General features: G+C 41.2%; 2 protein-coding genes across 3 annotated transcripts in view; one reads left to right on the forward strand and one right to left on the reverse strand.

Annotated features, from left to right (window-relative positions):
* Window positions 1-251: 251 nt before the first annotated feature.
* On the reverse strand, window positions 252-16,930 carry GPATCH11 (G-patch domain containing 11). 2 transcript variants are annotated; one of them, XM_079969578.1, is made up of 9 exons: window positions 16,835-16,930; window positions 14,315-14,399; window positions 11,924-12,150; window positions 9,670-9,711; window positions 9,461-9,581; window positions 8,427-8,517; window positions 7,794-7,901; window positions 7,011-7,092; window positions 252-1,583 (listed from the first exon to the last, which is right to left on the reverse strand). In XM_079969578.1, exons 2-9 carry the CDS (start codon window positions 14,362-14,364, stop codon window positions 1,528-1,530), a joined length of 777 nt encoding a protein of 258 aa, XP_079825704.1. In that variant the 5' UTR covers window positions 14,365-14,399; window positions 16,835-16,930; the 3' UTR covers window positions 252-1,527. The 2 variants fall into 2 exon arrangements, with proteins under 2 accessions (XP_079825704.1, XP_079825705.1); XM_079969579.1 differs by lacking the exon at window positions 16,835-16,930 and having other exon boundaries at window positions 11,924-12,172.
* A 21-nt stretch (window positions 16,931-16,951) lies between these two features.
* HEATR5B (HEAT repeat containing 5B) overlaps window positions 16,952-23,392 on the forward strand; it is a 50,282-nt gene continuing 43,841 nt past the window's right edge. Inside the window, exons 1-4 of the mRNA XM_079969430.1 lie at window positions 16,952-17,094; window positions 20,142-20,308; window positions 20,812-21,023; window positions 22,724-22,832. Coding sequence (XP_079825556.1) covers window positions 20,183-20,308; window positions 20,812-21,023; window positions 22,724-22,832 — 447 coding nt within the window. The 5' untranslated portion in view covers window positions 16,952-17,094; window positions 20,142-20,182. The remainder of the gene's footprint in view (window positions 17,095-20,141; window positions 20,309-20,811; window positions 21,024-22,723; window positions 22,833-23,392) is intronic.

Raw genomic sequence — 23,392 nt, forward strand, 5'->3', positions numbered from 1 at the left:
CTTCAAGCGCCTCTTGGCCATGCACTTGAACAGAGGCACCTCTTGAGTGAAAATCTTGGTAAAAATCTACCCCTGTGCGCAATTAGTAATGAAGATACCAAATGCAGCCAGTAATAGGTGCTACACTATGACTGCTTAATGCAGAAAACTTGTGTTCTATATAGAGTCTGGCAGGTGGTTCACTTTTAGACTATCGAGAAAGGTACAGTGCATCACACGGTATATAACAGAAAGGAATCAAACTGCAAGGAGATGTGTTATTTCCTTTTTAATGCACACTAGAACTACGTGCCACCCTTCTGCTTACATTATTACTGTCACCAAGTTCTTTCTCCTGATAACTTGAGGCACAATCTAGCCAAACCTGAACACTTTGGCAAGCCATTGAGCGTTTCATCTACTTGAAACTTCCCCACTGAAAAATACAACACTTCTACTCAGGTGTAAGGGCTACTGAGTCCATTAGAGGTTACTTCCATGTAAAGCTAGCGGTCTGGTTCACATTTTACCTTAATGTTGGCTTGATCATGCCATTTTCCATGGGCAGTAAAGTGAATTAACCTTAAATAGAAGCCCATCAACTAATTTAGCCAGAAAGGCATTTTTAAAAACCTTTTAACCAAAGAACCAACTCAGAAGAGAACGGGAGGATGGCAGAGTCAACATCAGATGGACTAACTTGTAACTGCCCACGGAAAATATCATTAGTTGCCCCCTCCTGTTTCAGTACAGCTAGTTACTTTTGTTTTCGGTACTGTATGGGGTTCTCAGTGTGCCTAGTATAGTATTTATACATTTGAGCCAATTTGCAGGTTAGTAAAAAAACCCAGATATAAATCTGTTTAGACATATACATACACAACAAATGCATTCAGCTGTAAATAGTGATACAAACACCCATAGCTACTGAACAGTTCAACATTAACTGTTTTAAGCCTTCACTGACATTAGGAAAATGGATTGAAAGACCTTTGGTATAAAACACCGAAAATTACAAAACTGAGCAGTTTGGTCAACAGTAAAAGGCATATTTAGAATATTTACACTCAAGGTCAACAGGACTTACTCCTAAATTAGTACATGAAGGATTTTAACCTAAGTGTCCTGATCTTATTTCTGGCCTCTATATACACATTTTGGATCTTTTCAGCCCTTCTCTTTTCTGCACTAGATCAGTATACCACTTCTTCTATAATTGATTGGGGTGTAAAGGAGGATCGACCCAATCCTGTTTGCTGTGTTTTTCACAAAAATAACAAATAAGCTTTTTTTTGTTTTTAAGTACCTAGAGTTCACAGCTGACAGTCAACTGATTATGCAGCTCCTATAAGATCTTCTTGGTGTGTAGCTCCTTTCTATCCATATTTCCAAGTGAACAGGACTTTAGCACAGTTCCAGTGTTACAATATATACATAAATACATTTCAAAAACCTTTTCCCTACAAAAATATATGCAGTCTTCTGAACTGTTCGATATCTTTATGCTGGAGCGATCTTGCAGCATTTACTATTCTTGCTTTAGGAAAGTTATTCATGGTCTGCAAAAGTGTCTCCAGGACAGTTTGAGGATAAATCTTCTTTATCTGGAAGATTTTTAAAAAGAGCATTATACAGTTGTCACAAGAAAAACACACTGGACTGAGATACTAAGCCTTTTGGGGAGAGAGAGCTGTAAATTAGAAAAGATCAAACAAGCTATACACAGTGATACTAAACAGGTTGTGGGGCAGAAAGCAAAACAATCTCACAAGAAAAGGGCCTCTATATCAGGAACTGCAGCTGTGCAGGAAAAAACACCAGCTTCTATGGATCCTATGACTCAGGCACTACTTAAAATAAATCAATCCCTGGAAGCATTGACAAAACTATCGACAGAGAATTCTAAAAAATTAACAGAGTTGACAACAAGGTTGGATGTGAATACAGCTAGTGTTACATCGAACACAGATTCTATAAATAGATTAATTCAGGAAAGTTCAGAAACACGAAAGATTGCAGAAAGTGCAAAAACAACGGCAGAAGAGACAAGGGAAAAATTTGGGCCTATTATTAAAAAAGTGAATGAGCATGATGCAGCCCTCTCCTTACTGGAACTTCAACGTAAAGAGAAGAATTTAAAATTTAGATTGGTGCCTGAAGGGGAAGGGGACAACCTTGTGAAATTTCTTACAGAGAACATCATAACTTTTTGGCAGGAGGAATGGGAGGAAGATGAGGAACTTGAGATAATATCAGCCTTTCGACTGGGTAGAAGGCAGGATAAAAAACCAAGGGACTGTCTAATTACACTGAGATCAAAAGAAGAAAGAGATAGAATATTGAATTTGCATTATCAAAAGGCATTGGTGATCCAAAATTGTCAGATACAGATTTTTAAGGACATTCCTAAATACATTTTAGAGGTGAGAACATATTACAAAAGTTTAGTAGACCTGCTGAAGAAAAACACTATACCATTCAGATGGGAGTTTCCACAAGGACTGTCCTTTAACTTCAAAGGAAGGAAGATTAAAATAAAAACAATTCAGGACAAAGAACAATTTTTGGAGAAGTACCTGGAGGATCTGCAGAAAGGAACCGTGGAGGAGAGGGAACCACCTGATATAGCAAATTTGTCATTTGGACTTCCACTACCACCATCGGAGGAAGAGCAGAAGCTTGGAGCAGTTGGAGGAACAGCTACCTAAATACAAAATGTCTCTGCAACTCCTTAGCTGGAACTGTAACGGTTTGAACCTTCCTCGGAAAAGAAGACAGGTTTTTCACATTTTGAAGAAAGAGCAATTAGACATAATATGTTTGCAAGAAACCCATATTGCCAGGATACATAGGAAATTACTGATAAATAAGAGACTCGGTCAAGAATTTATCTCATCAGATAAAGTAAAGAAAAGAGGTGTGGTGATCTATGCAAAGGAAAAGTTGGCTCCAAAATTGATATTTAAAGATGAACAAGGAAGATACCTGGCAATTGAAATACAAATTCAAGGAGAAAAGATATTAATTGTGGGAGTTTATGCCCCAAATGAAGGGAAGGCTGAATTCTTTAGGAAGTTGCATGAGACATTAGTTGACTTTTTAGATTATAAAATCCTAATGATGGGAGACATGAATGGAGTTGTCTCAACAAACATGGATAAAGCACAGAGACAAGTGATCTCGAAAGAAGGGAGACTACCAAAGATCTTTTTTGAAATGACTGAAACAATGGACTTGATTGACATCTGGAGAACAAAGAATCCTCTAGAGAGAGAGGGAACTTTCTTCTCAGAAGCAAAAATGACATGGACAAGAATAGACCAAATTTGGATTTCTAGCAGTCTGGCGTCAAGAACAAAAAAAGTAGAAATATGCCCAAAAACGTGCTCCGACCATAATGCGGTCAAGATGGAGATGAAACTAACAACAACTGGTTCCTTTAGATGGAGAATGAATGACACCCTATTCAAGGATGAAGAGATCCATAAGAAGGCCCTTAAAACATTAAAAGATTACTTTGAGATCAACAGGAAAACAGATGTGGAAAAAAGAATAATTTGGGACGCAAGCAAAGCCGTGATGCGAGGTTTCCTAATTCAACAAAATTCTATTAAGAGGAAGCAACAAAATGAAAAGAAGGAAAAAATTTTAGAAAAAATAAAAGAAGGAGAGAAGAAGTTGAGGTCCAAACCAAAGTCCCATGAGATTTTGAGAGAAATAAAGTTTCATCAGATGCAATACATGGAGCTCATGAACCAACAAATAGAATGGAAGATAAAGCAAATGAGACAAAGAACTTTTGAATCAGCGGATAAATGTGGGAAACTTCTGTCATGGCAATTGAAAAAAAGGCAGAAAATGAATACGGTAACAAGTTTAGAAATGGATGGAAAGATTATCCACAAACCCAACGAGATCAACAATTGTTTCCAAAGCTTTTTTAAGAAATTGTATGCACAAGGGCCAACCAACGAGCAAGAAATAGAAGAATTCATCAGAAAATACGGTTTACCAAAAATCTCAGAACAAAGTAAAAGGATCTTAAACGAGGAAATAACAGAACAAGAAATAGAGGGTGCCATTCAAAATATGAAATTGGGAAAATCACCAGGACCAGATGGCCTGACGGCCAAATACTACAAAATGCTGAAAGAATGGCTGATACAACCATTGAAGGAAGTTTGCAATGAAATTTTGAAGGGGAAAAAGGCACCTGAATCGTGGAAAGAGGCTTTCATCTCACTTATACCGAAAACAGAGACTGAAAAGAACCAGGTCAAAAACTACCGCCCCATATCTTTACTTAATGTGGATTACAAAATTTTTGCAGACATTTTGGCAAAAAGATTAAAGAGAGTTTTGGCAGAAGAGATTCATAAGGACCAAACAGGCTTTCTCCCAGGTAGACATATGTCAGACAATGTGAGAAATATTATAGATATTTTGGAGCTGCTGGACGTTGACATTAATAGGAAAGCAGTTTTGATTTTTGTGGATGCGGAGAAAGCCTTTGACAACATATGTTGGACTTTTATGAAAAAGAATCTCCAAGGGATGGGGGTAGGCCAAGGTTTTGAAAACGGTATAGGTGCAATATATTCTCAACAAAAAGCCAAATTAATTGTAAATAATGTGGTAACAGAAGAAATACCTATAGAAAAAGGTACACAACAGGGTTGCCCAATATCCCCTTTACTTTTTATATCAGTCCTGGAGGTTTTGTTAAATATGATCAGAAAGGACCAGTTGGTTAAAGGAGTTCAGGTCGGAGTTAGACAGTATAAATTAAGAGCATTTGCAGATGATCTAGTATTGACCTTGCAACAGCCAGACACTAGTACTAAAAGAGTACTAGAACTAATTGAAATATTTGGTCGAGTAGCAGGTTTTAAATTGAACAGACAAAAAACGAAAGTGTTGGAAAAAAATTTAACAATGGAAGAAAGAGAGAGTTTTCAGAATGAAACAGGCTTGGAAATAACAAAAAGGGTAAAATACCTGGGGGTAAACTTAACATCTAAGAATGTGAATTTATTTAAGGATAATTATGAAAAAGGTTGGTCAGAAGTTAAAAAGGATTTGGAAATATGGTCAAGGCTGAAACTTTCCTTGTTAGGCCGAATCGCTACTATTAAGATGAATGTATTGCCTAGAATGCTGTTTTTATTCCAGACGCTGCAGATTGTGGACAAGATGGACTGTTTCAAGAAGTGGCAGAAAGACATATCAAAATTTGTCTGGCAGGGCAAAAAGCCCAGAATTAAATTTAAGATTTTAACTGATGCAAAGGATAGAGGGGGGTTTGCCCTGCCGGACTTAAGACTCTACTATGAATCAGCAGCTTTTTGCTGGTTGAAACACTGGCTACTTCTTGAGAATACTGACATTTTGGATCTGGAAGGGTATGACAATAGTTTTGGTTGGCATGCATATTTATGGTACGACAAGGTAAAGGTGTATAAAAGTTTTAAAAACCATATTGTAAGGAAAGCATTGTATAACGTTTGGACTAGATACAAAGATTTGTTGGAAAGTAAAACCCCTAGGTGGGTGTCACCAATGGAAGCTAGGGAAGTAAAAAAGCTTAATATGGATTCTAAATGGCCAAAATATCATGAGATTATAGAATACGATGGTGAAAGGGTGAAACTTCAGAGTTATGAGAAACTAAAACCTAAGGTTCGAGATTGGTTGCATTACCATCAGATAAATGAGACGTTTAAACAGGACAGGAAAATAGGATTTCAGAAAGAGAAGTCAAAATTAGAAACAGAATTGTTGGAACCCAATACTAAGAATTTATCAAGAATGTATAACTTGCTGTTAAAATGGAATACACAGGATGAAACGGTGAAATCAGCTATGATTAAATGGGCACAAGATATAGGTCATGATATTATGTTTGCTGACTGGGAACAGTTATGGACCACCGGTATTAAATTTACTGCATGTAATGCTTTGAAAGAAAATATTATGAAAATGATCTACCGGTGGTACATGACCCCAGTCAAGCTAGCAAAAATTTATCATTTGCCTAATAATAAGTGTTGGAAATGTAATGAGACTGAAGGCACTTTCTACCACCTTTGGTGGACCTGCCCAAAGGTTAAAGCTTTCTGGGAAATGATCTATAATGAAATTAAGAAGGTCCTTAAGTGGACTTTTCCTAAGAAACCAGAGGCTTTCCTCTTGGGTATGGTGGGCCAAGTGGTGTTAAGGAAGGATAGGACTTTCTTTATGTATGCCACTACAGCAGCAAGAATTCTACTGGCAAAGTATTGGAAGACGCAAGAACTACCTACTCTGGAAGAATGGCAAACAAAGGTGATTGACTTTATGGGACTGGCTGAGATGACGGGCAGAATCCGGGACCAGGGGAAAGAGACAGTGGAAGAGGACTGGAAGAATTTCAAAATATATCTTAAAAATAATTGTAAAATTGAGGAATGTTAAGATGTCAGGGGGTAAGAAGTAAAGAATTGCAGCAGTAAACAAAAAAACTTAAGAAATATTTACGAAAAGGAATTAAGACAATGGACTTAAGGGTTGCTAAAGAATTATTAAACAAGGATGCAGGGATGGGGAGGTATGGGGAAGTCAAAGAAAAAAGGCTATGAACCGATGAGTATGAAGTTATATTGTGTTACATTGTTCTTTATTTTATGTGTGGAAAATTAATAAAAATTATTATAAAAAAAAAAAAAAAGATACTAAACAGGTTGTTGAAATTAATTGCAGATATGGCCTGCAGTTATCAAGAGCAGGGGGGTCTCCATTTATGGTGAGCATCCTCAAACACAAGTACATTAAGAGCATTATTTCTTTTCCTCTTGCAAACAACTCCAAAGAAAATACAATAAGCTTTAAGGTTCCCAAAGAAACAAATTTAGGTTTATATTACATGGAGGCTTTCATTGTGCAAAGGTGACTCATGCATCTTTTGGCCAAGGCATTAGATACTGTTAGTTTACATTAACAGACCAACTAAAGAAGAGGGCTCAGCTATTATTAATACCTGGTATTTTTCTTACCATCATAGGTTGTTCCACACCAAATGCAGTAGAGGTGTTCGTCCCTTAGATACGCTGTCAACATGATTAACTTTTCTGATTCCTGTGTTTGACAAATGAAATACACTTTTAAGCATAAATGGATTATGCATTAATTTTAAAATTATTTTAGCTTATTAATTTTGATCAGGGGTCAGCAAACAAAGGCCTGCGGGCCAGATCAGACCCATTTGCCTTCAGGATTTGACCTACGGACTGTCTGTGAATTGGCGTGGGGATTCTGCTCATTTGGGCTGCGCCATTTCCCCCCCTGCGCCATTCCGTTCCCCCCCTCTCCCTCACACACATCGTGGTGGTGCCTCCTCCCTCCCTCCTTGTGGCTTCTCCTCTCCCTGCCTAGAGGAGGAAGGGGGCGGGGCTGGGCTGAGCTGAGCTGGCCCCTCTCTGGAGTCAGCCCTTTCACACCTCTCATCTTCCCCCTGCCACTGCCCTGGTGCGCCTGTGGGCAAGAGAGCAGAGCGGACGAGATTGCTTTGCCTACCAACGAGAAGCAGTGGCAGTGGTGGCGACGGTGGTGATAGCCCCTGGGAAGTTAAGTTCAGCAGCTGGAACTGGGGGGTGGGGAGGAGGACTACTCGCCCCCCTTGCCGCTTCTTCCAGCTCCCCCGCCCCCATGCCGCTTCTCCGGCCCACCACAAGGTCTGAGGCAGTGGACCGGCCTGCGGCTAAAAAAATTTGCCGACCCCCGATTTAGATTATTGAAGTGCAATGCAGCTTCCAATGGTATCTAAACCCTACACTTACGTCGAACTCATCTTCCTCTTTTTCATCCTCCTCCTCTGCATCCACGTCATCTTCCTTTTCCTCCTCTGGCTGTAACCAGAACCACATCTCTTTGGGGAATTCAAGGCCCTTTAAAGCAAAAGTTTGGCAGTAACAACCAACATACCCCACCCCATCAATTTCTTGGCAATTTGGAAAGAGAAAAAGGTGCAACTTTGCACACCTGGAAAAGCAAAATGCTCAAAAAATAACAATAGAAGCAGTCTCAGAACTTGTTGCATACTCAAACCTGAAAAAATGAAAATGCAGCACAAGGCATTATAGCAAAGATTATATTAGCATTTTCAATTCACTGAAGCAGTAAAACATTTTCTGGAAAAGATGGGGACCATGTCTATGTTGTATGTAGTTCTTAGACAATAAAAACAGGAAGCCAGGCAGGGAAGTAAACCAGAAGAGAGTTGGTTCTTTTTTGCTTTCAGCCTGTCAATGCACCACACTTGACTTACGATGACGTGGATGGGTGGACAAGCTCGTAAAAAAGTTGGTCTGGTAGGTTATGCATACTTACTTTCAGTAAATGATACCCATCCAAAGTCTTTGGGTCACAAATGCACAAAAACATTTGAAAGAAATGTTTTTATTTAAACTTACTTTCTGCATATCTAGTTGTTGACAGGCTTTCTGACTTTTCACAAGGTCTCGTTTTACTTGAAGTTGCTCCTGTTTGGTCTTCAATCTCAATCTTAAAAATAAAATGAAACATGACTACCAATAAACATAACTTGGACTGGTTGAGATATACACTGATAGAAGAGAAGAAGAGGAGTTTGGATTTGATATCCTGCCTTTCACTCCCTTTAAGGAGTCTCAAAGCGGCTAACATTCTCCTTTCCCTTCCTCCCCCACAACAAACACTCTGTGAGGTGAGTGGGGCTGAGAGACTTCAAAGAAGTGTGACTGGCCCAAGGTCACCCAGCAGCTGCATGTGGAGGAGCGGAAACGCGAACCCAGTTCCCCAAATTATGAGACTAGCACTCTTAACCACTACACCACACTGGTGTATATGTATCTATCAATTTGTTTTGTTCACCATCGTGGGAGTTGTACGATGGGCAGTTTAGAAGTGCTACAAACCCAAATACTATATTACACACACCTTTTGGGACCCAGATTACTGTGAGCAGCTCCCATCATCCCTGATCTTTGACCATGCTGGCTGGGGCTTGTGGGAGTTGGAGTCCAATAACATGTGGAAGACACTATGCTAACTACCCCTGGTGTAGTTCATACTGGCAATACCTGATGGTGTTATTTGATGGAGTAGCAGCCTAATTTGGTATGAGGCAGTTTCCTATGCATTGTGGGAAGGATAACCCCACACAGCACTGTTCCTCAACCTAGTGCTCTCCAGATGATGTGGACTCCCAACTCCAATCAGCCCCAGTCAGCATGGCCAATGGTTCTAGAAACCACTATGCTGGCTGTTGCTGGCCTCAGTTGACTGGAAGAAATTTTCAGAGTTTCAGACAAGAGTCTTGTCTGGCCGTATCTGCAGAGGTCATGGATTCAACAGGGGACCTTCTGCATGCAAGCACGTGTTCCACCATGAAGCCACAATCCTTCCCATAAACAATACAATTCTTATTTGCAAAGAGAAGACGAGGAATGAAGCCCTTGAACATTACTTGAAGAGGTCAGCCATCTGCTCCTCCGCTTGTTTCCTCATATGCATTTTTCTCCTGTAGTTTTCCAAGTTTTCTTCAGCTTTCCGTTTCTTCACTTCTTCATGGCCAAGCCCACTTCTGCCTGTTCCAAGTTCAAAGCACTAGTTAACACATCAAGAGGCACCGTGTTTGAACTTTAAAACATTAAAAAGGAGAGAATGGACACAAACCTGTGGTAATGTTCAGAGGAATAGGCTCGACAATCCCCTTTCCTGCAGAAAACAAGAGCAGTCACGGTTGATAAAAACACACATGATCATCACTATTAGACACATTTGTGTTCCTTTCATCACAGGAGCTCAGAGTGGCTTGTAATGGGGTTCTCACATTACAACAAACCCTGTGAAGTGGATCAGACCATGAGTTAATGACACACCTTAGGCTATCTACTTGGCATCTGAACAGAGATTTGAGTCTAGCCTAGTTAAAGTGTTTTGCACAGGTTTTCTGTATCTTTCATGTACGTGCATCATTTCAAACAATATCAACCGGAGAAATGAAATTTACTGAACAGATAACAGGCCTTTGCCATAACTTGAAAAAATAACTATTATATGATTCTACATTAATGTTATAGAGTAATTCCCCTCAAGATGTACGTTATACTGGTTCTAACCTCACAATAAATTTATGTTACTATTTGAATATTTTTATTTTGCTTTGACATTCTGTTAATTAGCACTTTCTGTCTCCCAGCGAAAGTATCAGGGCAAGAGGAAGACCAGCTGGGTCCAAACCACCAGCCAGAGAACAAGCGGCTCCAGGGAGATTGCTATTTCCTCCCTTCCAGAAAAAATATTCTGTTCCAACTGCTAGTTGGGCCTGGGACTGCAGAACTGAAGGGAATAATATGTCTGGCCAGCAGACTCAGGGCTGCTGATTTGTTTGTGAATCTGAGGTTTATTATTATTATTATTATTATTATTATTATTATTATTATTATTATTATTCCACCAATCGCTCCCTCTTCCCTAATTTTTTTTGGGGTGTGTGAAGTGGTGACTCACCCCCCCCCCCCACAGCGGCGATTCCAGGGTCCCCTCTTACAGGGGATTGTACCTTTATATGGGAGTCACTGGCCATACACTGAAAGGTTGTCAGTGAACTCCCCTGCATTGCGGGGATATGGGGTGGGCTGCCAGCATACACAAGCATCTTGCTGTGCCCCCTCCCATGTCCCATCCACCCTGAGGAGCCCCAGTTCCCCCAGCTGGGGGGCTGGGAGGGATACATGCCCAATGCCTAAGCCAAGGTCTTCCTACATCTGAAAGGTTTAATAAAGCTGTGGCCAATTTTTAATTCCATAACACGTTGTCACGGGTCGTTATTCCTTCTGGTGGTCTCTCAGGGCTGGGGGGTCTCTGCCTGGGCACGCAAAACACTCTGTTCCAACTGCTAGTTGGGCCTGGGACTGCAGAACTAAAGGGAATAATGTTCTGTCCCAACCACTGGCCAGCAGACCCAGGGCTGCATATTTGTGTGTGAATCTGAGGTGCTGCTGCTGCTGGTTGTTATTATTATTATACCACCAACCTCTCCCTTTTTATCAAAGGGAAGGAGGAAGGGCAATCAATGAGATAGCATCCTTTATTTTTTTATATAAAAAAACCTTCCTTTTTATATGAGGGAAGCTATTTAGGGTGAACCAAAAATGTCTTACGCAGCAACTTTTTTTTTTGTTCTTACTTTTACACAAAGAAAGGGGCTCCGTCAAAGTCTCAGACAGGTAGTAAAGGCATCAGGGCACTCACATACACACACCCACACAGGCAGAAGGGGAGACGGAAGGAAAGAAAAAGAGTTAAATAACAGGGCAACATTTTTTGTTCTTACTCTGAAAACAACCCCCATTTCTTCTTTCATGGGGGTAAGGATGGGGAAAGGGGGTTCCCAGCAAGCCCCAAGCCAGCATCTCTGTAAATCACGCCTACTGGTCTGTCACGCTGGCCTGCTGAGCCGGGGCTTGCTGCAAAATTGAAAATAGTGTCATATTTTTCCGTGTATAAGATGATATTTTTTCCTTAGAAATAACAGGCAAAAATTGTGGGTCGTCTTATACATGGATAGCGGGGGGGAGGGGGGGGAGCAGCCAGCAGGATTGGCAGCGGCGACTGGGCATGTGATTGGTTGCTGCGGCAAGGCCTGCCGATGATTGGTTGCGGCAAAAACTGAACGATATGTATTGAAAAATCACCCAGGTCTATTACACAGACATTCCCATGATCTCTCAACCCAAGAACTGTTTTAATTGGATTGTTTGTGTATTTTAATTTTATACTTTAATGCTTGTGTCATTGGTTTTTATACTTCTAAACCACTTCGAAGCCTATTTTGGCATTAAAAGGTTTATAAATTAATAATAAAACAACCATAATAATACCATGATACAGTCTTATTCAGAAAAAGGGAAGCTGAGAAACTCACCACTTTTGCCAAGAGGTTGACCACTTTTATAACCCATCTTCTGAAGCATAGCAAAACCTTTATTCTCGTTTCCCAAAGCAATGTTTAAAACAGTATCACGTTGCTCTTTCTCCTGCTCTTTTATACTCTTTTGCCGACTTCTCTCGTTAGCTTCCTTTTGTTTTTCTTCTTTCTTAAACACTTCCTTTGTACACCTCAGCATTGGCATGCCTGGTCTGATGTCCTGGCTGAACAAGTCCAAATATCAAACTATTATATAGCAATTACGGAAATAAATAAATAAATAAAGTTTTAAGAGCATTTTCAGTGAACCACATGTAATGCTTAACAGTACATCCCTCAATGTTTTATGGGGCTCACTTCCAGGTAAGTGTACATTGATTGCAAGGTTAATACAGTTTCCAAACAGAATACCACCAATCTATTGTAATTATCATTCTTGCAAGAAGAATATGTTTCTCTTTTCTTCTGCTGAAATGGAACAAGGATAGATTAAATGGTACGATAAAAGCCCCACACAGTGGTATTTCTGTTGCTGTAATATGCTCACAGAACACACTGGTATATGAAAGGCATGGCAAGGAAATTGAAGGGAAAACCTAGGTTGAATCAGTAGGGAGCTGTAATCCACAGTAATATATTCTGGAATATATGTGGGAAGCTTTTGGCCCTCCAGATGTTGCTAAACTACAACTCCCATCAGACCCAGCAAGCATGCCCAATGGTCAGAGATGATGGGAGTTCAGCTACATCTAGAGGGTCAAATGTTCCCCATACCTGTTCTACAGGCTGCTACTTCTGTGCTAGGTCTTACTGAAGGAGACTATAGAAGGGGAATATATTAGAGGCTTACCAGTTCATTGTCCACAAGAAAGGGTCATGGGAAAAGCAGTGTTGAGAAAGAGTGTAGTCAAAGAGTTAGTCTATGCAGGGATGGGCTTAAAATGGCTTAGGTGGCAGTCTGAATCTATTCCGCCCTCCAGTTCAAGTTCATTTTCCTGGATTTAGGAATAAGCAATTCCTATGCCAGTTTCATGGGCCACTTAAACATACTCCTCAACCACTTAAACATACTCCTCAACCACTTAAAGCCATGTAGCTGGGCTAGAATCATTGAGTTCAGTCACTGTAGCACAGAGGCAGGTATCCTACATTATATGAGGGTGCCAAACTGGAGCTGTAACCCAGGAACTGGATAGCTCTGAAATGGCAAGAGGAAGGGTGCACAGTTCAGCTTTCAGTCCCAAATGTCACTGGTCATGTTTGATCAATCATCCAAGGCTTCACAAACCATGGTTTATGAAGCTGTAGACAAGCATCATGGCCATGCATCATTCCCTTGCTCCACCTGATTATCCTTCCTCTAGCTGTGCCCCAGCTTGAGCACAAAGAGCCTGGGTTGCAGTAAGCCAGAGTTCCTGATACACCAGAACTAGGAAGCTCTGGCTTAAAGCAAGCCAGGATCTTTACACCTCAGCCAGTATGCAGCCAGAGAGTGCAAAGCGATGGCACTTGGTTTATTCTTTATAAGGTTTTGGATGATCACACATATGCAGCCATTGTACCTCTTGGAAAGACCTTTTCTCTGGTTTCCCAAAAAAATGATACACCCAGTTCAGAGACGGATAAGTGAAATCTAAACTACTTCTGTGCTAGGTGTTCTTGGAGCAGAAAAGGGGACTATACAAGAGATTAACACTCTTCTTGTCCCAAAGAAAGGACTGGTGGAAAAGTTGTTGGTGCAGAAAAAGAGTGGAGCAGTCAGTACAGTTAGTCCATGCAAGACGGAGCTGTTCCGCCTAGCCTTCGGTCCGGGCCCAATTTGACCCCCCTCTATGGGACTCTGTAAATTACCTCTTTGGCCCATTTATCGGGTCATGTGGGACTAACATGGATAGCTGGCCCTGATGAATACTTGAGGTTCCTGACCCCTATGGTTGTAATTCATGGGCAGTCATTTAATTTTATCCTGATTCTAATTTTTAAGCTATATTTTAATCAGTTGTTTGATTGTGTTTTCATGTATTTGATGTTAGCCACGCTGAGCCCGGTCTTGGCCTGGGAGGGTGGGGTATAAATAAAAATTTACTTACTTACTTACTTACAATGGTGTGCTAAAGGAACTGACAGAAGTAAGAACAACATTTGCATGTGGTTTCAGACTGCAAGACCTGGGTCCCCAGATGGCCAGCTCTAGTCCAACAACAAAAGGGGACTCAAGGATGAAGAACCCTCTTCTAGGTGATATCAACTTGAAGCATTTTAGCCAGACCTCTTACTCAAAAAATAATTGAAAAGTTCTGTATCTGAAACACCACAAATAGCTTCAATTATTAGTGCATGTGTTAGGCACTGACAAGTTTGATAAGTTTAGAAAAATATTGCACTTACTTAACATTAATAAAGGAATCAGACATGTAGTCATCTTCTTCATCACCCATGATTGGTATTAATACTCCACTTGCAGACCTCTTGCCTATAAACAATATTTTTCTAGCTTTTAGAATGCATTGAAAATAGCTAAAGTTTTCACTGATTTTTTTGGGGGGAAATTATTATTATTTCATGTAGAGTACCATATTTTTTGCTCTATAAGACTCACTTTTTCCCTCCTAAAAAGTATGGGGAAACGTGTGTGCGTCTTATGGAGCGAATGCAGGCTGCGCAGCTATCCCAGAAGCCAGAACAGTGAGAGGAATTCCTCTTGCTGTTCTGGCTTCTGAGATTCAGAATATTTTTTTTCTTGTTTTCCTCCTCCAAAAACTAGGTGCGTCTTGTGGTCTGGTGCGTCTTATAGAGCGAAAAATATGGTATTTATATCCCAACTTTCTTCCAGCTTGGAAGACTTACAACAATTAAAAACATTATTATAAACTACAAATTAACAAAAACAAACTGTGACTTTGTTACAGCTAATAGTTGCCACAATTTTCAGAGTGCTCTGGTGGGAGGAACAGTAAGCTGTAAGCTGCCCAGAATGTCTGGGGAAACCCAGCCAGATGGGCATGGTATAAATAAAAAAATTAATAATAATAATAATTTCATTTAGTGTTCCTAGAAAGAGAGCAAACTTTAGGGGCACTGAACCTTTAGATTAATGTGGTGGCTCAGTTAGATGAAATCCCACCTAGAAACAACTGAAAAGCAAAAGCAACAAATAGCCTTGTGGCACCATAAATACTAGAAAAATTATTATGACTGATGCCCAACATCATCATGCCAGTCAGGCTGCTCACCCCAAAAGCCTTATACAGTGGTACCTCGCAAGACGAAATTAATTCGTTCTGCGAGTTTTTACGTCTTGCGATTTTTTTCGTCTTGCGAAGCACGGATTTTGGAAAAGCTTCAAAAATCACCAAAGTCTTCAAAAACCTCAAAAAAGGCTACCACACCACGTGCTATGAGTTGCTCCTCGAAGTCAAGTCGCAACTGCACCCCCTGAATGCACGGTTTTAAGAAAAAGGAAACAAACTTTCAAGACAAAGGAAACAAACTTGCAAGACGTTTTCGTCTTGCGAAGCAAGCCCATAGGGAAATCCGTCTTGCGAAGCAACTCAAAAACCGAAAAACTCTTTCAACTTGCGAGTTTTTCGTCTTACGAGGCATTCGTCTTGCGAGGTACCACTGTACCTCAAGTGGGATTGTAGCCTGACACATACAGCACAATTCTGTGTTTATCTAGCAAGTGAACAAGTCCCCACTGGATTCAAGAGGACTCGCTCCCTGCTAAGAATGCACATTAGCAAAGAAAAGGTGTCATACACAGCCCCTCATGATTACCCCAGTCTCCCCATATTAACTGAATGTAATAAGAGTCCTGTAGAATCAGATGAAAGGTCTATATTCTAGCCTAACATCCTGCTGTGCATAGTAAAATAACAGAACAAGCCTGCTTAAGGACTAATGCATTATTATCATTATTATTAATTCTTAAATTTCTATACTGCCCTTCATCCAGAGACCTCAGGGTGACTTACAACATACTGTATTTTTCGCTCTATAAGACACACTTTTCCCCTCCTAAAAAGTAAGGGGAAATGTGTGTGCGTCTTATGCAGCGAATGCAGGTGGGAGGCTCTGTCAGCACTCCCTTTAAAGAGCTGCGTGGAATGTGTGCGGCTCTTGGGGGCTTTTCTCCCTCCTTGGGAAAAGCCCCCAAGAGCCGCACACACACTCCGCACACTCTTTAAAGGGAGCGCGGTTCTTGGGGGAGCCTTAGCCGTGCGCAGCCTCTCCTGGGCAGGGGATGAAGGCTCCCTTTGCCCGGGAGAGGCTGTGCGCGGTTAAAGAAGAAGCCAGAACAGCGAGTGGGATCCCGCTGGCTGTTCTAGCTTCTGGCTTAGCCATGGGGTGAAGGCTCCGCAGGGGAGCAGGGAGCCTCTCCTAAAAACTAGGTGCCTCCAATCGTCCGGTGAGTCTAATAGAGCGAAAAATATGGTACAAAAACACACACACACACACAAAAAACAAGAATACATACTACAATAACAAACAAGTGCAATTACACCCCCTGCACCTATACAGGTGTTATTATTAACAGCATCAGCTTTCGTGAACTACAGTCCACTTCATCGGATACATGAAGTCGTATCCTCTGTGCTGCAAGTACGTGCACACACACACATATACAGTGGTGTGGAGAACAGCCCTCTCTCCTTGCCGTCCCCTCAGCAACTAGTGTTCAGAAACACGCTGCATTTGATCGTGGAAGTTGTATACAGCCATCCTAGCAGCACAGAATTGCAAGGGAGCCTTAGGGTCATCTAGTCTAAACCGCACCCCCCCACACACACACACAATGCAGGAACCCCACGGCTAGCAGCTGCCCATAGCCTGATCTAAGAAGCTGCTTAACATTCGCCAGCAACACTCAAATCGGTGCAGGACCAGCTCTTTATCATTATTCCCTACCAGCCTCCGCGCGCCTCTTCCACCCAGTGAAGCCTAGCCCTCTTGCGTTCCAGTCTCTCGGCAACTGCGCAGGTGCGCATGCGTGCCTTCTACCGACCAGCTTCCGGGTATCGAATGCGCTTGCGCGGCAGCCGGCGCTTCCTCAGCTGGTGGGGAGAGAGGGATTCGGTTACTGAGCGGTGCGCCATGGCGACGTCAGGTGTTTGCCCCTTTCTGTCAAACGTCGCAGTGGTCTGCGGTACCGCGAACTGTCGGAAGAGGTGGGTCTGGGAGACGAAGGACTTACTTGCGGGGGGGGCAGGGGGGGAGAAGAGCCGCTGGGTCAATATTAAGGGGTGGCGGTTGGGTGGCGTGGGGGGGGGCACTTTAACTGGGTCCCTGTGAGGAGGAGGGAGGAGGGAACGAACAACGGCGGCTCCTACGGGTGGGCAGCGGGGTCAAGTTAAGGTGGTGCGCTGCTTTCGCGGCGGGGTGCTTCGGCCTTTAGGGCAGGCAGGCACTTTCGAGAGGGGCGGGCAGGAGTTTTGAGTGGCGGCGGGTTTCCTTATCACTGGGGCTGCCCTTGACACCAGGGTGGCAGGCCTTGGGGCTGGATATCCTAAACTGCCGTTTCCTCTGACTGGCAATGGCCCCTCGGGGATCTCTTACTACTGGGGGGGGGGGGCGGGTTTGGGAAGTCGCACCTTCTGCATGCAAAGCGAAGCACACGAGCTGATGGAGCTCCCTCCGAAACTGAGCGGGGCTTTAAAGCGCTTGGGGGCATCCCCAGCAGCTACAGCAGTTTCACACCATTTATGCAGCAGCAAGCATGGGGTTGCTGCTCGCTCTTGCACGCAGCAGGCAGCTGCAGATATTCTGGGCTCTCTGTCGCTGATTCCAATGGTGCAGTTCTCAGTTTATTATTATGTCCCATTCATCTCTCACCCTGTCCTTATTGAGGTGGGAAGCGATGAGCAATAGAGCCTTTTCAGCTGCAGTACTCCTGGCAGTGGAATCCTCTCCCGGGAGACATTTAACTGGTACTTACTCCTCCTAGCTTTCAGGCACCTGGCGACAGGCAATTTCCTTCCTACAATTTTGATGCTTGATGGTTTAATTCCGCCTTCATTGCCTTGCTGTTATTCTCCCTGCCCCTCTCTTTTACTTCCAAGTTTTATTTTGTTCCTATCCCTTTGTATACTGTATGTAAATTGATATTTGATTTTATTATGGTTGTTATTTGACTTGGAAGTGTCTGTGGAGAATATTTTAAGTAAATTCAGCAGGGGAATCTGAGATCACAAATTCAGGTTTCACTTTTGTCTGAATAAAATTTTACTTATAGCAGTAGCAGAGGACAGGATTGTAGAGGAATCTCATAAAGTGGCAACTCCTACAAGAATTGGCACTCTTAAAACATAGTCTTAATATCTGTGTGTGATTTCCCTGGCATATCACCTCAGAGCAAGTGAATCAGGCAGTAAATGTGCTTTCCACAGCCTTGAGATAATACTTCTGGCCCTTCTGAATGACAGAAATTCCAAATTACAGTACAGTTCTATGTCTACTGAGAAGTAAATCCCATCGAGTTCAATAGGACTTAATTCCAAGGTAAATGAATACAGGACTGCCAAAAAGAGGTTCCATAATCATTATTACTAGCCTGGCAATGCACTCTCTCTCTCTGACATTTTTTCCTCCATTACACTTGATGAGTTGACTACCCTATTATCTTTAGTTAACCCATGTTTACCGTTGATCCTGTGCCCTCCTAATTGCCATCTCTGCTGTCATTATCACTCTTTATGTTATCCTATCTTTTTCTTCCTCTCTTTAACATTCAAATGCACCACTGTTTTCCTTATTAAGACAAACCAACTCTTGATCCCTTTTCTAGGTCTGACTACTGTACAATTCCCTCCCCCTCCCCTTTTCATCAAACCCTTGCTTACTTTCATGAGCTAATCTTTTTTTCCCAACTCTGTTGCTGGCCCCCATCTAGTCTGCCAGCTGCATGTCACTGCTTTTGCCTCCTCATCACCAAATCCAAAAGTCTCTACTCAGTTCTCTTCCTCTTTGATATCTAGGTACAGTAGATCACTTTCCCCTACTTGTTTCACTTTGCTTTATGTCCTAGATCTCCTTGATTTTGTTTTCAGATGGCTCTCTTTCTGTCTAGTTGATATTTTGGTGTTTCTAGAGGGGGAAGCCCTCTTTGTTTTCTTTCTTCATTGTGGTTTCTCAGATGTCTGTGCTTGTATTTGGCCATCTGCTATTCTGTCCCTATACAGTGTCCCTGAGTAACATTATCACATATCATGGCTTTCAGTACTATGCACTGATGTCACCCACCTCTACCTAAGAAGAACTTTCTTCATTCTAGTGCAGGCATAGGCAACCTCGGCCCTCAAGATATTTTTGGCCTGCAACTCCCATGATCCCTAGCTAACAGGCCCAGTGGTCAGGGATGATGGGAATTGTAGTCCCAAAACATCTGGAGGGCTGAGGTTGCCTATGCCTGTTCTAGTGCATTTCTAAGTGTGTCTTTGATATTTCTGTCTAGGTATTGCATTGTTATTTCAAACTCAGTAGGACTCAAAATCGAACTTGGTTCCTCCCAAGCCATCTCCTTCCTCCTTCATTCTTAATCGTTAATAACATCACCTTGCTCTACTGATCAAGCTTGAAGCCTTGGTTTTCTCTATCCTTTGCCCTCCATTTTCATTGCCAAATCATTTCTTCTTTTACAATGTTACAAAAATATGACCAAAAATTCTGGTCCATGCCTTGGTCATCTCTTATGTTGACTACTGCATTCTTTTCATGGCTCTTCTGTTGTCTTGCATTCATCCATGCAGCATTCTGCTGCCAAAATTATTCACTGTGCATCTTTTCTCCCTTGCTGCTCTCAGTGCCTTGAACTGCCTGCCAGAATGCCTCCATCTGACCACCTTCTGTATTTCCTCCTCAAAATGCATATTCTCTGGCAGCCCATTGGAACAACATCTAGTCCCAGTACCCTATGGTAACTAAGCTGAATAATGTGTAATTAAATAGCAGCACATTCTCTTCCTTTTTATCCCTGTCACAATTTCCCTCAACTTCCTCTGTTGTAAGTCCCTTGGTGAAGGACCTGCCAAATTTGTTGTTTGTAAAGTGCAATGTGCATTGCTGGTACTAAGGAAATAATACATCAGTGCAGATACTTCATGTAAGTGTTTGACAATCTAGGATATAATCAAATATTAAGTAAATGAGCTGTTTGTAAACTGCTATTAGGAATAAGAAAATAATAATAATTATTGTTCTATGTTATGTTTTCTAATAGGAAATAAGTACACCTGTAACAAAAGCAGATTTTAGCCAGCCATGGAGCTTGCTCACAGTTTGTTATTAAATGAAGAGGCTTTGGCTCAAATCACAGAAGCAAAGCGACCAGTTTTTATCTTTGAATGGCTGCGGTTTCTTGACAAAGTGCTAGTAGCTGCTAACAAGGTATGCCATGTCCCCTCCCACCAGTCTTTGGTTTTTATATAGTCCTTTTTCATTGAGTTTCATGGGGCTTGCTCCCAGATCAGTGTAAAGGATTGCAGTCTAACTCCATGACATTATTATGTAGTTCACTAATTCATATTTTTAAAAGATCTGATTTGCCCATAATTTGAAATGAATGTTATGTCCTGAGCTGTAATTCCCTTTCCAAGTTTGTTTTAAGTGAATTTGTATCAGTAGTTTCAGAGAAATGCCAGAAGCATTTAGGCAAATGGGCCAGTGGATTAGGCCAGTACCAGCTTCATTAAATAAACCACCAAATATCACGAATGTCAGGATATCTTATTGAAAAATAAAATGACACATGACGGGTGGTTATAGCTCTACTAGCAAAAATATCCCAGAAATAAAAATACTTGAATAGCAATCATCTGAAAGAATTAAGCATTTGAATGTTGAATTATGAAAATCAGAGCAAATAAAATTTTAATTTGTTTTGTTAACAGACAGATGTAAAAGAAAAACAAAAAAAACTTGTTGAACAGCTAACTGGTCTTATCAGCAGCTCTCCTGGGCCACCCACCCGGAAATTGCTTGCTAAAAACCTTGCTGCTCTGTATAGCATTGGAGATACTTTTACTGTATTTCAGACACTTGATAAGTGTAATGAAATTATCAAAAGTAAAGATGATACATCAGCCTACTTACCAACCAAACTGTAAGTAACAGATCACATACAGGACAATAATGTTGTTACAAGTGATGGTTAATTTGTTAATTTCTTAGAACACTGAAGAAGTAGCTGAGCAGATTTGAATGATTTTTGTGATTCATGCTTACAGAACCCTCAGGGGAATATACCTGTTTAGAAATGAATGATGCCTTGAAGTAACAATGGAATCAATTTCCTACTGTTTTTTGTCACAATATTGGTTGTGACAAGAATTATGCAGCTGAGGGTGGGAGGGTAACTGAGAACATAAGATCCTGCTAGATCAGACCTTTTAGTTCAGCATCCTAGATGATGGGAAGTAATATTTAAAGCAGGATTATATAGATGCTGCAGGATATCAGTGGAAGAAAGTGTTCGTTGGATTAGCATTAGTCTTTAAGCATCCACACTACAGTGGAACCTCTGGTTACGTACTGTCCCCCTTACGAATGCTTCGAGTAACGCAGTTTGCTAACCTGGAAGTAGATGCCCCTAGTTGCAACCTTTGCCCCAGGATGCAAGCGGAAGTTGTGCCTCATGTTAAGAACAGTTTTGTGTTAAGAACGGACCTCTGAAATGCATTCAGTTCATAACCGGAGGTACCACTGTATTATTGCAGAAGGAGGGAAGATGAAACAATTCTTTAAATGTCTACTTGGAAATAAATAAATTCACTGGGCCTGTAAATCTCTGAATATATTGCCCACTTCTAAAAGAGCTCTGTTTAGATTTGTCAAATCACTGTGCTGGCAACATGCAGGACTTGATAGTGTATAGTTTTGCATGTTTACTAAGGAGCAAGTCCTATTGGGGGTTTACAGGCAAGCAAATGTGCATAGCAGGCAAATGCAGATGAGTGCTGCCGCATTCTGGATCTATTAGGTGCAGCCTCTGGTGGAGAGGCATTCTTCCATGTGAAGAAGCCTGCTTATTGTATTTCTAAGTCTAAACATGCCTAAACATACAGAAGAACTGCAAATGTTTTCTAGCTGGATTATCACAAGAAGTTGTTCTTGACTTGGCTTTTGTGCAGGAGGACAGCAAAAATAGAGCTTAATTGAGAGCAGTTACATTCCTTCACATGCAGCAATCCAGACTGGATTGAGAACTTAGTTTTTCTAAGTGATTACTGCCAAGCAGTTTGAAGGAAACTAAGCCTACCAATTGCTTGACATAATTTTACCAGTCATTGTGAAAATCACTTAGGGAATTCTCAGGAGCATCTTTTAGGAACTATAGGTTATCACACTATTTGGAATTAAATTCCACGCTTTCAAGACTATTTTGTTAGCATCAGACATGCAAAGTCTGAGAAGACTGCATTCTATGCTCATAAAATACTCTTAAAATATTCCAAACTACAGTTGGTGAACATGCTATATTTATTTTGAAATATGTGAGAAATGTGAGTCATTCTTTGGGTGAGAAAAATCCTAATGAGCATGAGAGTAGACAAACTTAATGAAACTTGGCATTCGTTTTACCTGTCACTTAATTGCAAATCCATGTGAATTTTTACCTTCTCATTTCTAAAACTATATCTGTGGCCAAAATATAAGTTTGTAGTCTCTGATTTCCTTACAAAGTATACATACTACATAAAACTGCCCGCTTGCCTGAAGATGTTTAAGTTTTGATTTGATGCTTCTATTTACTAGCATGTTACCAAGTGAAAAAATACTAATGATGATTTTGCCTTTTTGTAGCACTGCAGTGGCATGTGTTGGAGCATTTTATGAAAAAATGGGGAGAATGCTGGGTAGTTCTTTTCCAGAAACAGTTAACAATCTCTTAAAGTCTCTGAAAAGTGCTGAGGTGAGTGAAAGTGGTGTTGTAAAAAAACACAAAATCATATTTTTCACTCTTTTACATATTTAGTTTGTTAGTCTATTTTGTAACAGACTAAAACCATCAATTAAGGCTTAGGAAATGTTATTTAAGGCTATTCTGCTGTCTTTTATTTATATACTCTTTGTTTAATTAGGATGGCCATACGTCTGTAATTTCCAGGACATACCTGGAATACTGCAGTTTGAAGCAGTGTCTGGGCGGAAATTGGCAAAAATGTCTGGGAAAACCTGGACGTATGGCAACCCATGTCAGCAGTGTCATTTTTTTGCCAAATTACCATAAAAATACCTCAGAAATGCATCATGACACCAGTTGTGTGGTATCTCTCTCTTTCATATATGAATTATGAACCATCTCCCTTTGCCCCTCACTTTTTAGATAATTCTCATAGTTCTCATAATTCTCATAGGGTGGCGCTTGGGGGGGAATTGTCATCGCGCCACTCCTTGGTGTGTGGAGTACCTCAGGGTGCGATACTCTCCCTGGTGCTTTTCAACATCTTTATGCGCCCCCTTGCCCAGCTT

Source organism: Podarcis cretensis, assembly GCF_951804945.1.
Source record: "Podarcis cretensis genome assembly, chromosome: 3".
Lineage (NCBI taxonomy): Eukaryota > Metazoa > Chordata > Lepidosauria > Squamata > Lacertidae > Podarcis > Podarcis cretensis.

Excerpts from the sequence above, each read along its gene's own strand:
- GPATCH11 (XM_079969578.1), bottom strand. The coding sequence starts at position 14,364 with ATGGGTGATGAAGAAGATGACTACATGTCTGATTCCTTTATTAATGTT. Across the intron at positions 9,712-11,923 it reads TCAACCTCTTGGCAAAAGTG|GAAAGGGGATTGTCGAGCCT; the intron begins GTGAGTTTCTCA and ends TGTTTTCTGCAG. Across the intron at positions 7,093-7,793 it reads AAGAGGAAGATGAGTTCGAC|GAATCAGAAAAGTTAATCAT; the intron begins GTAAGTGTAGGG and ends TGTCAAACACAG.